Below are 15,768 nucleotides of genomic sequence, written 5' to 3' on the forward strand. Positions count from 1 at the left end.
CCAAACATCCGGCACGGTGTTGGGCTGTAAGCACAACCCCACCTGTGGACGTCGGGCCCTCATACCACCCTCATGGAGTCGGTTTCTGACCGTTTGAGCAGACGTGCACATTTGTAGCCTGCTGGAGGTCATTTTGCACAGCTCTGGCCTTTCTTTCCTACCCCACAGTACCTTCCCTTACCATTTGTTTCCTACTCTTTTACTTCTTCTTTGATGACGGTTGTCTTTCTAGATAAGCAATTTCATTTGCTCTGGGGCGAGTCACTGGCTCGGGTGCATTCTGGGACTGTCACTTCACCGGTGTGCTGGCATGCTTCTTAACAAACACACCACTACAGCAAACATCTCAATTGTACTTGTTGATTTCTTCGACAAAACACTGAACAAAAAATGTACTTGTGAGTGTGCTGCCTGGTGCTTTTAAATTTTGTGATCATTTGAGCAGCCCAGAAAGCATCCCATAAATTAAATTATGTTATCGTATCTGAACATGTACACTAGTCATTAAATTAGATGGGAAATAATGATTCAGGGTAAACAACTGCACCAAGGAAATTCCATTTTTCTTCTCAAAATGTAAAATGTCTGTTGAAAAATCACATTAAACAGAGATGTGATTAACTTTTTATTTTACCAAACATAACATCAATGATGACACAATCAGTCTTCAGCAGAAGTGCTCAAATCACTCTCAGTGGCATCGTCTGGAATGTCCTCCTCCGAGTCCATTTCCAGGAGTGGTTGGTGGCTGAGGATTCTCTTGTACACGTCCTTTACTTTGAGCATTTCAGCTTTCAGTTCACTTTGTTTTCTAAAACCAGGCTACAGAGTCCCTTCTGTGCATCCTCCGACATGCCAACAAAGGAGGCTGTAAAAAGAACAAAACAAATAAATATGAGAAAAGTTAAAAAACAAACAAACAAACAAAAAAAAAACCTCACCTCATAAACACAAGGAATTAGGATGCTGTAATTAAACATTTTTTTAAAAGGGAGAAGGCAGTGTTAGCTAGCAATCTAGATATAGGTAAAAGATCCAGTAAGACTTTAGCATCTGCTCTTATTTTCAATCGATTCATCAAAAAATTAATAAATAAATAAAGTGCTTACAGTCTGAGGAGATTGTTCCCAACACCACAGATGGCATTCGCAACACTGTCCAGTGATGCCGCATCTCCCTGCAAAGGATCATCTCCTCCTCTCTCAGGCGCCTCACAGCCATCACCTTCTCAAAGACTTTTCTCTTTGTCCGGAGGTCAGCAGCAGCTACAGTTTAACAACATCAGATGGGAAAACATAGTAGCATATTATGATTCAAGAACAAAACATTCAACTACTGCTCAGATACTGGGAGTTTGTTTAAAAAGGATATTTATATATCAAGAGCTTACGTTCACTTGTGCTCTGCCAGGGCCAAATATCGGTCTGCATGAGGGCATCACTGGATACGTGTATGTGTATATGGTTATGGCATTAACGTCATTTTAACAAGATTAACGCTAACAGCACTAATATATATATATATATGTGTATCTTACATGATTTGTGTGTCTCTGGATGTATTTCACAAACTCAGCAACTTCCTCATCTTTTTCAATGAAGACACCTTCAAAGTCCCCCTGCTCTGAAGTGCTGAACGAACACAGTGACAGTTGTTTGAAAAGAAACATTAAAATACATTTTTCTACAAATCCATATTTGACTTATGTACACAATGCATAACGTACCTTGCATTTGACTGAAAGCGATAAAGCTTGCGGTTTCCATCAACTGAGACGGCAAGCATGTCTGGAGTGCAGGCAGGGCAGCTAAAGCATGGCTCCTTGCACATCCTGTCCACCTCAAACTTTACAGCACTCCACTCCACTCCAATAAATATACAATAACAGCACCCACTCATACTCATACAAAGCAAGAAATGCATAAGACTTAAAAACCGTACCTATTGGCTTGTGAAACTCTGATGAAGGCTGCAAAAACCCTCCTGTTACTGCCTCTCTGTTGTGCAGGACAAAGCGTGTGTGAACTGCAATATCACAGTCAGCACAAAGGAATGGAAGAGGCAGGCAGTCCAGACACCTCACAACTACTTGTTTGCCACACTGACACACACGGTGTGACTGTGGATCCAGAGTAGCTAACATATTGTCTATAAGACAAGGCCTGGCCTCTTTCCACTTTTGCAAGGACACCATATTTCTGATCGCCCAGTGAGTAGCAGCTGACTCAGACGACGTCTCACAAGTCATGGCTGCATCCTCTTCTCCATCCTCCAACAACTGAAGGAGCTCCTGATGAAGCACCATACACTAACAGAAAAAAAAGAAAGAAAGGAAGAAACTCTTCCACAAAGTGAAAAACACTCTAGGCAGTATGTTTCTTAGGACTGCACAAAAGCCCTGCATAACTCAACTATAACAACAAATATAAAAGTAAACAGAAATCACAATAAATACAAGAAGGTAAAGTACCTTTTGTTGGGTTGACACTGGCAACATAACTAGGTTCTTCACGTGGACATTGATGCTGCTCTCTGGACACTGGAGGGGGAAAAAAATTGAAGAATATTTACTTACTGAAATTCTTTGGTGAAAACAAGTTGTGAGATAAAATCAATGGTTGTGTGAACACTGAGCACGTGGCATGCAACTAGTACTTCGAGTGGTTGATGATCTTTGAGGAATAAAAGCTCCCTGTCTGTCACGTTTTTTCCAGCGCACTGGTCTTGGCTGAGGTTCACTCTGCATCATTCTACGCAATTAACAAGGAAAAAAGGGAACGCCTAAAATACAGTCTATGATTAAAGCAAAGATTATCAAACAGCTTAAGTTAACCAACTTAATGTGACATAAACTTTAAAAAAAAATTTAAAATAATATAACGTTTACTCCGTACAAAATATTAGACAAGCGTGTTCCCTCTTTAACAACTGATTCCACTAAAAATGTTACCTGCATATCTTGAAGGAGTTCGTCAGCAGCCTGAAGCTCAAACTAACAGGAGTGGTGAATGAATCTATAAATGTTTTACGTGTGAAATGAAAATAATAAACCTAACAAAGGATTATGTACGTTAGATCTGCACACTTTCAGATCGTGAATCAGTTTGGAAAACACTGTGTGGTGGCCAAAACATGAAGCGATTTTAATTCAATTCAATTCAATTTGATTTATATAGCGCCAAATCACAACAAAAGTCGCCTCAAGGCGCTTCATAGATACAGAGAAAAACCCAACAATCATATGACCCCCTATGAGCAAGCGACAGTGGGAAGGAAAAACTCCCTTTTAACAGGAAGAAACCTCCGGCAGAACCAGGCTCAGGGAGGGGCGGCCATCTGCTGCGACCGGTTGGGGTGAGAGAAGGAAGACAGGATAAAGACATGCTGTGGAAGAGAGACAGAGGTTAATAACAGATATGATTCAATGCAGAGAGGTCTGTTAATACATAGTGAGTGAGAAAGGTGACTGGAAAGGAAAAACTCAATGCATCATGGGAATCCCCCGGCAGCCTACGTCTATTGCAGCATAACTAAGGGAGGATTCAGGGTCACCTGGTCCAGCCCTAACTATATGCTTTAGCAAAAAGGAAAGTTTTAAGCCTAATCTTAAAAGTAGAGATAGTGTCTGTCTCCCGAATCCAAACTGGAAGCTGGTTCCACAGAAGTGGGGCCTGAAAACTGAAGGCTCTCCCTCCCATTCTACTTTTAAATACTCCAGGAACAACAAGTAGGCCTGCAGAGCGAGAGCAAAGTGCTCTAATAGGGTGATATGGTACTACAAGGTCATTAAGATAAGATGGGGCCTGATTATTTAAGACCTTGTATGTGAGGAGCAGGATTTTGAATTCAATTCTGGACTTAACAGGAAGCCAATGAAGGGAAGCCAAAACAGGAGAAATCTGCTCTCTCTTTCTAGTCCCTGTCAGGACTCTTGCTGCAGCATTTTGGATTAGCTGGAGGCTTTTCAGTGAGTTTTTTGGACATCCTGATAATAATGAATTGCAGTAGTCCAGCCTGGAAGTAATAAATGCATGAACTAGTTTTTCAGCATCACTCTGAGACAGGATATTTCTAATTTTAGAGATGTTGCGCAAATGGAAGAAAGCAGTCTTACATATTTGTTTAATATGTGCGTTGAAGGACATGTCCTGGTCAAAAATGACTCCAAGCTTTTACTGTTGAATTATCAGTGATACTTTCATGTGTTTTTGTTGAGAAATGTTAACGATGTCATTAAAAGAAAGCATTAAATTAGGAAGAAAAACCCGTTCGCGGAGAGGGTCCCCGGTTCTCCAGTTAGATTGTGCTTCACGGTGTCATGTTTCGCCGTGACGGGGTTATTATTATTATTTTTTTTTTTTTGCCTGTCCCATTTGGTTCTTTAGCCATCAGAATTGTTGTCTGAAGACCAACAAGGATACCCAATGGATTTACTTTGCCAAATGGATCATCGTGGCATTGCCGTATTGGTCCATTTGGTCGATCTTTGTTTTTATTATTTATTATATTTTATTTTCAGATGTTACAGACGGGACAGACATGAGTGAGGGATAGGAAAGGGAGAAAGAAAGAGGAAGGAAAGGAAAAACAGAAGGGGAGAGGGACAGTGAGAAAGGGGGGGAGAAAAAAAAATAAAAATCTCCTGGATCACCTGTTGAGAGAAAAATAGAAAACAAGCAAAAAAAACCAAAGCAACATACTAAACACAACACCATCGCATTAATCTAGCTAAGTGTAAACAGCAGTAAATACTAAATATTCAATGTTGTTGTGCAGCACGCAGGACAGATGTGCTTCGAAGTAGCGGCCAAGAAAGGTGTAATTTGGGTCTACGAGCAGTGAACACCCGTGTGCATACCTGTGTGGATCAGCGCGCTTGTATTCCAAAGGTTTCTCCATGTAACGATCTGCTAGGGAGTGTGGGGGGGCCACAGCCCCGTCCTCCAGGGTGTGAAGCGGGTATGGAGGAGATCAAAACTCCAGACATCCAGAGGCCCCCAGAACACAAGAGACCATGGAAGACCAACAGAGGGGCAGCCGCGCCAAATGACTCCAAGCTTTTATTGTTGAATTATCAGTGATACTTTCATGTGTTTTTGTTGAGAAATGTTAACGATGTCATTAAAAGAAAGCATTAAATTAGGGAGAAAAACCCGTTCGCGGAGAGGGTCCCCGGTTCTCCAGTTAGATTGTGCTTCACGGTGTCATGTTTCGCCGTGACGGGGTTATTATTGGAGTAAAAGGATGGCTGGAGCCTCTGCTCGAAGCGTCTCCGATCGCCGCGAGCGGGTTCATATTGGAATGAATTGACAACCCACAGCGTCACATAAAAATGTGGAAGGGTACCTTAGGTGTCAGCATGAGAAGTTAAGGGACGTGACAAATCGTCATTATTTTACGCGTCCGGAGTGAGAACGAGCTGTCTCAGCATAAGCTGCTGTAAAGAAGAGAGACGCTTTACACACGTGTGTGGAAAGTGTCCATGTGGATAAATTAAGAATGTGAATGAAGAGAAGCTGTGTAGTTGAATAAAACTCACACATCAGCCTGCTGAGTTCATCCTGCGGCAGTGCATTGAAGGCATCGTCGTTGGGAGCGAAGAAGGTAAACACCTTCTCCTGGTTCAAAAGCTCAGTCATACCTGCTGTCTGGATGGCACTGACCAGCATGCAGAAACAGCATTAAATGATGTCAGCTTCAATAGAAACTACACAACAACACACTAACACCTCTGTTTGCTTTCAGTCCATATGCTACACCTGTGGGAAGCAGAAAGCTTGATGTGGTCTGCAGAGTTCATTACTAAGCAGACAACCACCCACAAACCAGACCTGGGACATGCTTCCTTTAGTTAGTTTGCCAAGTTCACACAACACAATACACAGCAAACTACCACTGACAATAAAAAAAACCCAACTATTTAAAATATTTTAAATGAACTAACTGAAGCAAAATTGACTCCAAAACAACTATAAAACTATAAAAACAGACGATTCTGTCCACGGGTGCAAGAAGAACAACCTCAGGCCTTGAAATTAAAACAGGAGTACCAGAATTAAAAGCCAAACATCTAAAATCTTCAACGTAAAAACCAAAAAAAACAACAGGAAGTATAACTGAAGAAATCGACTTTCTCCCTGGAAGGGCAGGAAAAGTCTCCTGTATCGGTTACCTGTGTCCTCTGGGCTTTGCTGCATGTATTTAGTGATTTCATGCGAACACGAGGATCAATTATTGTCCTGTGAAGGTCTCTGTAGCTTACAAAGAAAAATGAATTAAAGAGACACACACACACACACACACAGAGGCAGCTAGACGAGGTAAAAACACTCCTGACTTCCTCTGTGATTTGTGGACAGCTGCAGTGAAGAGCAGCGCTGTGTCTGATCAGACCACCTCAGTCGAGTTCAACACAAGTCCAGATCTGGAGTCGAGTATGAAGACCGAATGTATGAATCTCTACATGGCACCTCTCAGCGGTGCCTTGTAGAGATTTCTCAGTGGGGCTATTTTCCTGCTTTTTGATTGGACTGAACATGCTGAATGTTCACAAACTGTTTGTTTAGTCTGCTGCACAAATATCAGTAGCAGCTTCCACCCTAATAAAGACATGCAGAGACTCTGCTCTGATTCCAGTCATCTACAAACATGGGGCAAAGCAAGTTGTGGCTTATAGCAGAGCTTAGCATGAAGAAGGAAATGTGATCAGACCTGTTTGTGTTTCTGTGTCCAGGTGACCCTCAGCAGCTGTCAGGTATGCTCAAGTATCACCTGGGTGAGAGCATGCTGTTGAGCGGTGGCGTCTCTTCTCACACCAGATTCCAAACTCTGCAGGGGGAGAAGCAAGATGATCAGCCGGAGGCAGTAATGCTGCCAAGTGGGGGGACGAGAAGAAGAAAAGCAGAGGTTCTCTAGAGAGGGTCAAAGGTCATGTGTTAAATCCTCTGCTGCATTGCCATGAGAGGATCTGAAAGTGATTTTCTGGTGTCATTCATGTCTGGAGAAAAAGAAATGTGTGTGAAAACTTTTTAAATTGTTCCTTTTTTTGTTTAATCAAACCAATGTTGGTGTGTGTGTGTGTGTGTGTGTGTGTGTGAACAGGTCACATGACAGCACAGCATTTTCTACCCACAGTTTGAACTGAGTAAGAAATAACAAATGTATTTATTCAACTTATAGACAATAAAAAAACAGAAATCAGTGTAAAATTTAATAACTTTTATTGATGTTAACTTTTTTAAAAGTTATTAAAAAGAAAACCCCAACAGAAAAACCCCTCTGAGCAAGCACTTGGCGACAGTGGGGAAGAAAAACTCCCTTTTAAGAGGAAGAAACTTCCGGCAGAACCAGGCTCAGTGAGGGGACAGCCATCTGCCGCGACCGTTCCAAGGGGTTATCACAATTTTTTCTACAGTGCATCAGGGGCGATCGTGGCTCAAGACACTTCACCCTACGCCTACTGGTGGTGGTCAGAGGGCCCGGCGGCGCCAGTGTCCGGCAGCCTCGCCTCTGTCAGTGCGCCCCAGGGCGGCTGTGGCTACAACGTAGCTTGCCATCACCAGTGTGTGAATGTGTGTGTGAATGGGTGGATGACTGGACGCGTGAAGCGCTTTGGGGTCCTTAGGGACTAGGAAAGCGCTACACAAATACAGGCCATTTACCATTTTACAGTGCATCAACCTTGTTTTGTCTCCTGGTGAAACAAAACAGTCGGCCTATAGATGAGAAAAACCGACGTATGCAACTTGGCTTCTTCGAGAGTTTGGCTGCCTCTTCTGTGAAAATTTTAACAATCGTATTGTCGACTGTTGGTTCATTTAATTCCATGTTTCGCAGAACTACTTCTGCCTCTTGCCACTGTTTACACAGGGCTTTGAAAATCACCTTCTCAAAGTTTTTGAACTTCCTTAAGGGGATTTGATCAATTTCATCCCCGATCTTAGCCCAGATCTTTTTGCTAAGCCTCTTGTAGATGGCTAAAACTCTTTCTGGACTTGTGACTTTACCTGATTTTTTTATAACCCGCTTAACTAGTTCTTCCATACATATTTCCACAAAAAATCTGTATTTTTCTTTGTTTTGAGGCAATTCATCCTTTGCTGCCAAAGGGTGTTTTTTGAATTGATTTTGCATGCTGGCTTCATGTTGAGCAGAGGAATTCTTTGGGGTTACATTATTTTCCAAAGAGGTTCCTGCTTTATCTACAGCCTGCGTGGTGTCACGGTTTTTCTTGTCTATTAGAGTTCTGGGCTCGTCAGTTGTATCAATGATATTTGTGGCAACATTTTCTGCTGTGTTGTTCATGTTGTCTGTTGTTTTCTGTTGTTCAGGAGCTGTCTGTGTCTCCTTTGAGGCCACTGTTGTTGTGCTATTTTCCCTGATGTTGAACAAATCCCTTGTTTTCTGTAGAATCACAGCCTGAATTTGATCTGCCAGCGATGCATTATCCTCTGAGTTTTCAGGTCTTTCCGTGGTATTTTGGACATTAGTGATAAGTGTGGCACCAGCGGAATTTTCTGCTGTGCTGTTCACGTTGACTGTTGCTTTCTGTACAATAACAACTGGCACACAGATTAGATTTTCCATGATGCGGTCAACTGTGTTAGAGGTCTGTGCACGTTCAGGAGCTGTTTCTGTCTCCTTTGAGGCCACTGTTGTTGTGCTATTTTCTGGGATGTTTAACAAATCCATTTCTTTCTGTAGAATCACAGCCTGAATTTGATCTGCCAGCGATGCATAATCCTCTGAGTTGTCAGGTGTTTCCGTGGTATTATGGATATTAGTGATATATGTCATATACAAACACGCCACACACTTCGAGCGCATTCTTTTTTTTTCTCGAAATGGGCGGGGCTTAGAGCAAAGGCTTCAGTGACGTCATACACTTCAAAGGATTTAAGTCTATAAATAGCCCTCTGCAGGAACACCCCGGCCTAGGCAACCGGAGTGCAACACGAAAAAAGTAAAAATAAAGGAAAAAAAAAACACACACAAAAAACCCCCACTAAAGCTCACCACCAAAATCCCGAAACGAAAGTATCGACAAATCTATTTACAACAAACTATTTATTTACAACAAAACACCAAACTATTTACAACACGGGGGAGATCGCGACCATGACACACTGAAACACAGGGTTTAAATACCTAGAGGGAGCAATCAGGAAAATGGACAACAAGAGGGAAACACAGCTGGGGCAACTCAGAACTGACGAGACAGGGAAACGTAAACAAAAAAGACTAAGATAACACAGACTTTCAAAGTAACACAGGAAACACATAACAGTCACGCCAAAAACAACACACTGACAACACCGAAACGTAACAGTTCCCCCCACCCAAAAATCAAACATTTAACACCAAGTGAAAAGTTTGATCCAGACAGACGAAGCCGACGAAGGCTGGAGCGGTACCACGGACCCTCCAGCGAAGGCGGATGAAGGCTGGAGCGGTCCCACGGACCCTCCAGCGACGACAAAGGCTGGGGCGGTCCCACGGACCCTCCCCTCAGCGAAGGCAGACGAAGCTGATGAAGGCTGGAGCGGTCCCACTGACCCTCCAGCAGACGACGAAGGCTGGAGCGGTCCCTCGGACCCTCCAGCGAAGGCGGATGAAGGCTGGAGCGGTCCCACGGACCCTCCAGCGAAGGCGGATGAAGGCTGGAGCGGTCCCACGGACCCTCCAGCGACGACAAAGGCTGGGGCGGTCCCACGGACCCTCCCCTCAGCGAAGGCAGACGAAGCTGATGAAGGCTGGAGCGGTCCCACTGACCCTCCAGCAGACGACGAAGGCTGGAGCGGTCCCTCGGACCCTCCAGCGACGACAAAGGCTGGGGCGGTCCCCAGACCCCCCAGCGAAGGCAATCCCGGACGAGCCCCCATATGTTACACCCCGGCCATGACACACTGAAACACAGGGTTTAAATACCTAGAGGGAGCAATCAGGAAAATGGACAACAAGAGGGAAACACAGCTGGGGCAACTCAGAACTGACGAGACAGGGAAACGTAAACTAAAAAGACTAAGATAACACAGACTTTCAAAGTAACACAGGAAACACATAACAGTCACGCCAAAAACAACACACTGACAACACCGAAACGTAACACGCTAGTTTTAACAAACGGAGAAAACAAATTATCTGCAAATAGATATTAAAACGCAATGGCCAATAAACCATCAACTGTCACCAGCCCAACACAGGAGACACCACCTGAACTGGAATCTAGATTCAATAATCAAAAATGCAAAGTTGATGGCCAGTTGATGGCCAATAAAGCATCAACTGTCACCCACACACCGTCACCAACACAGGACCCAGCTCCTGAACCTGAATCTAGGCCAAACAATCAAAATTGCAAAAACCTGTTTGCATGCTTGTGTGTGTGCTGTATGGGGAGCCCAGATGACTCAGACACAGAAGATTCAAACCAGGGGCAACCTGCTATTTCACAGCAAAGTACGGTTGTGAACATAGTAAACAATTCCTTTGGTGGCACTAATACCATTAATGTCAGGAATGAAAATACTGCCCGGAATATTCAAGTTGATATCTTTAACAATCTGCAGCTAGGGCTCCCTCCGGGTTTAATGTAGTTTGCTTGAATCCTAGAAAACTAACTGGATTTTAAATTGGTTATTTTTACAATTAGAATGGCTCTTTTTAAATTGATCGAGTCACTTATGAGAACCCATTGACCAGTCGAGGCAGATGGCTGTCCCCTCACAGAGCCCGGTTCTGTCGGAGGTTTCTCCCTGTTAAAATGGAGTTTTTCCTTCCCACTGTCGCCTATTGCTTGCTCAGAGGGGTTTGTCTGTTTGGGTTTTCTTTTTTTTTTCCTTTCTTTTTATTTATTTTTACGATTTTTTTTTTACTTTTTTTTTTACTTTATATGGGTTTTCTTTTTTTAAATAACTTTTAAATTAACATCAATAAAAGTTTTCAAATTTTACTCTGTGATTTCTGTTTGTTTTCAGTTTGTGTAGGTTGTGTTATTTGTTATTTAGTTCAAACTGTGGGTAGAAAATGCAGAGAAAATGCTGTGCTGTCATGTGACCTGTTCTGTTGCGCTCTCCTCTCTGATGAGGTCTAGCAGCTCATCATTTCGGTCTCTTTTCCTCTTTCTCCCTGTTGTGGGCGGCTGACTTTCTGGAAACTCTTGGTTACCCATTGCTGCGCTTGGACCTGGAGTGTCCTCAGGGAGAGAGGAAATTAGGACAGGAGACAAATTATACAACACAACAACTCTTTGGAGAATACTGTCTGTACCAACCCGTTCTCATGCTAGCCGGCTAGCGACCCTTCGCTAAAAAACACCCTTTCAGTGAGGCTCCTTTCACCCCCGATCGCTCGCAAACAGTGTTTGTCTTAGCTGGACTTATTTTTCGTTTATATGGGCCGATGATGCTGGTCGATGTGGAAAAAATAACTGAGCTTTTTGGTGGTGGCTAACGCGGAGCTACAACACAGGGCAGCTAGCCACCGGCGAGGCGGCCGCCGATCGACCGGTGGTGGCTAACGCAGAGCTCAATCCCGGATCAGGGAAACCGAAGGCAGGAGAAGCAGGCGGCTGCCGGTCGGAGCGTGAGGTGAACTGAATTTCAGGTAAGAAGTTATGAACTGCACTCTATTTGGGTCAGATATAAACCGAGTTTAGGTGTAGTTTATTTTCGTTGTGCTGACAGTTACAATGACTCATACTGCGTGCTAGCTAGCACGACAGAGTTTCAACGCTACCCGATCCTTACCGGAAACCCGATCGGTACCCCGCATGCGCAAATCTTACGTCACTTCCTCTCTTTGCCAACATTTTTTTTCCAAAATATTAAACTTTATTAACCCTTTACAGCCGATCGGAGCGGGCACGCTCTGTTTTGCGTAACTATTTTTAAATCCCGGTAGCTCTGCAACCAAGTAAGCTAGCGCAATAATTTTTTTTGCATATGAAACTGGAGGAGTTGTACTTACATCTTATGCCATCAGCTTGTCCTAGGTCACAGTTTCCTTCCACATATAGCTTTGCAAAAACTGCATAAAAATCACTTGCAGCAACAAAAACATGATATTCCAGAAACACGCTTCGCCGATCCATCAGCTGTTTGTAACACTTCCTACGTCCATCAGCGCGAACTATCACATGACCGCATGACCTGCCCGAAACCGGAAGTGACGTAATTTTGCGGAAATGTAGTTTTTTACGATCGGGGCCTTATGACCTTGTGTTTTACTTGTTATGTGTTTTAAAAAGTTATGTTTGACTTTATGACTTTCTGTGTCGTTTCTGGGATGCTTAAGACTCATATTGCACTGCTGGAAATAGTTTATTTTGATGCATATGCTGTTATTTTGCAAATTTGCACTATAATATTTATTTTCGTTTTTCCTGCAGTATATAAAAATTGGTGTATTTCAAAAATAAAACTATGAAGACACTCAAAATAAATTTCCTGTGGTGGGAAACTAGTTTGTGTAACTTTTTTGTATTTACAGTTTTGAGGGATAAGCCTCTTAAATTTCTCTAACTAGAAATATATGTTAAAAAAACAAAAACGATTTTCAATTTTTTTGTAGTTTATTGCACTTTTTTGCAATTTATGTAATTACTATGCACCTAATGCAGACATATTATTAAAGTTTGGGCTACTTATTATGTGTTTATGTGTACTGTACATTTTTTCAACCCATTTTAATGAATGTTTAATATTTAAAATTTTTCAGAATTACAAGCTTCACCTCCTGCTAAAAGGTCTACACCAGCAGCTGGACCATCCTCTGCTGACAGTGTCGATGCTGGACCAGTCCCAGACCCAGAGGCTCTAAACGAGGAATTTATTCTTCATTTAGAGCCTGTACCAACATCTTCCCTCTGTCAGCCTCCTGCATCCTCCTCTTCATCTCTGCTTCCTCCTGCATCCTCCTCTCCATCTTTGCTTCCTCCTCTTCGTCTGTGCTTCCTCCTGCATCTTTCTCTCTGTCTGTGCTTCCTCCTCTTCGTCTGTGCTTCCTCTTTCATCCTCCTCTCCGTCTGTGCTTCCTCTTGCATCTTCCTCTCTGTCTCTGCTTCCTCCTGCATCCTCCTCTTCATCTCTGCTTCCTCCTGCATCTTTCTCTCTGTCTCTGCTTCCTCCTGCATCCTCCTCTTCGTCTCTGCTTCCTCTTGCATCCTCCTCTTCATCTCTGCTTCCTCCTGCATCCTCCTCTCCATCTCTGCTTCCTCCTCTTCGTCTGTGCTTCCTCTGCATCTTCCTCTCTGTCTCTGCTTCCTCCTGCATCCTCCTCTTCATCTCTGCTTCCTCTTGCATCCTCCTCTTCATCTCTGCTTCCTCCTGCATCCTCCTCTCCGTCTCTGCTTCCTCCTGCATCCTTCTCTCCGTCTCTGCTTCCTCTTGCATCCTCCTCTTCATCTCTGCTTCCTCCTGCATCCTCCTCTTCATCTCTGCTTCCTCCTGCATATTCCTCTCTGTCTCTGCTTCCTCCTGCATCCTCCTCTTCATCTCTGCTTCCTCCTGCATCCTCCTCTTCATCTCCACATCCTGCATCTCCCTCAATTTCTACTGTGTACACCTCGGATGTCCCAAACAAAAAAAGGACAAGGAAAGGTTAGACGTTATGGTATTGTAAATGTACGAAACACATGACATGTTCGTTAAGTTTGTTAAGATCTCTTTTTCTTAATTTTTGCATTTTTTTTCCAGTTTTACAGAACTCATGTAAATATTTCATTTGTTATTTTTCAGAATGCCGAAAACACCGTACACAGAAGATTTTCAAATATGAAGAGATAGTAGACAGGAGAGTTGTAAATGTAAGTAATTTAGCCTGCTGTTGTGCAGATTTGTTTGTGTCTTTGGACTTCCTGGATTTGAACTGTGCCTGACTGAATATCCATAAGCTTTTGTATTTGATGAATCTACACTAATTCAGCCACTGAGTCAGGATTTCACTCCAAATAGGACATTAAATAAGAACAGACCACCTGATACGACCTAGTCGTGCTGCCTTCCTGATGTTTACGTTCTTTAAAGTCCTCCTGACATCATGCTCAGAAGGAGTGATTGATGTGGAGGTGCTCCTTCCCATTCAGTAACATCTGCTTCAGTTAGTTTTGCTTGTGAGCCACAATGTAAGCAGTGTTGCTTTGCTAACATGCACTCGATGCTGGCAGTACACGCATTGTAGTGGTTCTTATGTTTTTATTGAGCCATTCAATAGTACACAAATGTTTATAAGCTCCTTTTTGTATGCAACTTGCATGTCTTTCTTAATTAATTGTTTGTTTATATCATGTTTTTCAGGAAAAAGAAGAAGTTAAAGTCAAGTGGAAGCCTTGCTCAACATGGTATGTAGTAACAACTTTGTTGGACAGGAACAGACATTCATATTGTTGATAAATAGTTATCACCTCAATTTGAATTCATGTATTTGGACTAAAGTAAATTGAGAGCTTTTAGCTATCGAGCTCCTCTTCTGTGAGGAGCTTGATAGCTGTCCACCTCCAAAGTCCATTATGAGATTTGGAGGTGGACATGGTCAACACTTTTAAGAGTAGGCATAAGACTTTACTTCTTTATAGAGCTTATAGTTAGGGCTGGTTCAGCTCAGCCCTTAGTTATGCTGTAATGGGACCAGACTGCTGGGGGTTAGTGTCCCCCCCCCCCCCCCCCCTCTCTCTGTCTGTCTCTTTCAGGGTTATGCAGGCTCAGTATTGGTTGAAGATGCAGTCGCGTCTCGTTTTACTGAAAACTCTCCCCCTCTCCCTCACCATCTGTAAACATACATGTCTCAGTAATGCAGTTCATGCATGTTACTAACTAAACTTCTTCCCTGGAGTTTCTGTGCTCTCTCATCCAGCAGGTTCCGATGGATCGTGGCTGCTGCTGTGGTCCTGCTTGACATCTACTACATATATTATTACTGTCTGACTTGATTTGATTCATTTATATTACAATGAAGGTGTATAAAGCATGACATGAATATAGAAGATATTTCATCCTAAAAAATTGTCATATGTCACAACCTAAATTGTCCTATTTTGTGTGTGGTTGTTCTTTGTTATGTTTTTCTCCTGACAGTGGCAAAGTGTGGGATGACACATGGGAACCTGCACAGTTTTACACACAGTAAACCAGGCACCACAGGTCGCAGAGATCGCACAGTTCACAGCTTGTAGTTCAGCATAAAAGTTCAAAATAAAATATTTACTATACATTTCAACCAGTGTCAGTCTCTGTTTCACTCTCTAATTGTGGCTTAAGTACCTAACACATTCATGAATCTGATCCATCAATAATATCTTCCCTGCACTCGACATCTCATAGTTTTACATATCAGCCAACATTATTGTCTACATCCTCATAAATATAGAAGTGACTTGCTTATTATAACATATTACAAGGTAAAGTAATACTGCACTGCACGTAAGGTAAGTAACACCTACTGTGTATGGGAGCCTAAAGCAAAGTTAACTGCACCAGTACCAGCTTCAGAACATATTGTATATTATATGTTTCTACCTTTTTGTAATATGTCATGTTTAGATGCAGTGACAATTGCACATTTGGAGTTGTGGTCATATGTGGTTTTTATATACAGGGTATTAGAAAAAAATTGACATTTTTTGCTATTTTTCTTGTTTGTTTGCACATTATTATTGTGTACATATTACATATGTAACATTATTGTTAATATTATTATTAGATATCAAAGATACAATTTGATTAAGGGTTTTCCTGTCATAATTTCAATAAAAATGCAATTACACACGTAAAC

At 42.5% G+C, this 15,768-nt stretch overlaps 1 protein-coding gene across 3 annotated transcripts; it reads right to left on the reverse strand.

Annotated features, from left to right (window-relative positions):
- Nucleotides 1-692: 692 nt before the first annotated feature.
- Nucleotides 693-12,523, reverse strand: LOC146548424 (uncharacterized). Of its 3 annotated transcripts, XM_085262348.1 has the most exons (9): nucleotides 11,273-11,959; nucleotides 11,057-11,184; nucleotides 5,540-6,828; nucleotides 2,471-2,750; nucleotides 1,942-2,308; nucleotides 1,727-1,865; nucleotides 1,538-1,631; nucleotides 1,110-1,265; nucleotides 693-868 (listed from the first exon to the last, which is right to left on the reverse strand). In XM_085262348.1, the coding sequence occupies exons 4-8, from the start codon at nucleotides 2,495-2,497 to the stop codon at nucleotides 1,221-1,223; spliced, it is 672 nt and encodes a 223-aa protein (XP_085118474.1). In that variant the 5' UTR covers nucleotides 2,498-2,750; nucleotides 5,540-6,828; nucleotides 11,057-11,184; nucleotides 11,273-11,959; the 3' UTR covers nucleotides 693-868; nucleotides 1,110-1,220. The 3 variants fall into 3 exon arrangements, with proteins under 3 accessions (XP_085118474.1, XP_085118473.1, XP_085118472.1); XM_085262347.1 differs by lacking the exons at nucleotides 693-868; nucleotides 1,110-1,265; nucleotides 1,538-1,631; ... (3 more) ...; nucleotides 5,540-6,828; nucleotides 11,273-11,959 and adding an exon at nucleotides 11,968-12,523 and having other exon boundaries at nucleotides 6,838-11,184; XM_085262346.1 differs by lacking the exons at nucleotides 693-868; nucleotides 1,110-1,265; nucleotides 1,538-1,631; ... (2 more) ...; nucleotides 2,471-2,750; nucleotides 5,540-6,828 and having other exon boundaries at nucleotides 6,838-11,184; nucleotides 11,273-11,957.
- Nucleotides 12,524-15,768: the final 3,245 nt, after the last annotated feature.

Source organism: Mchenga conophoros, linkage group LG22 (assembly GCF_057382185.1).
Source record: "Mchenga conophoros isolate Kocher_MC1m ecotype Shallow Benthic linkage group LG22, M_conophoros_male_GT1.1, whole genome shotgun sequence".
Classification (NCBI taxonomy): Eukaryota; Metazoa; Chordata; class Actinopteri; order Cichliformes; family Cichlidae; genus Mchenga; species Mchenga conophoros.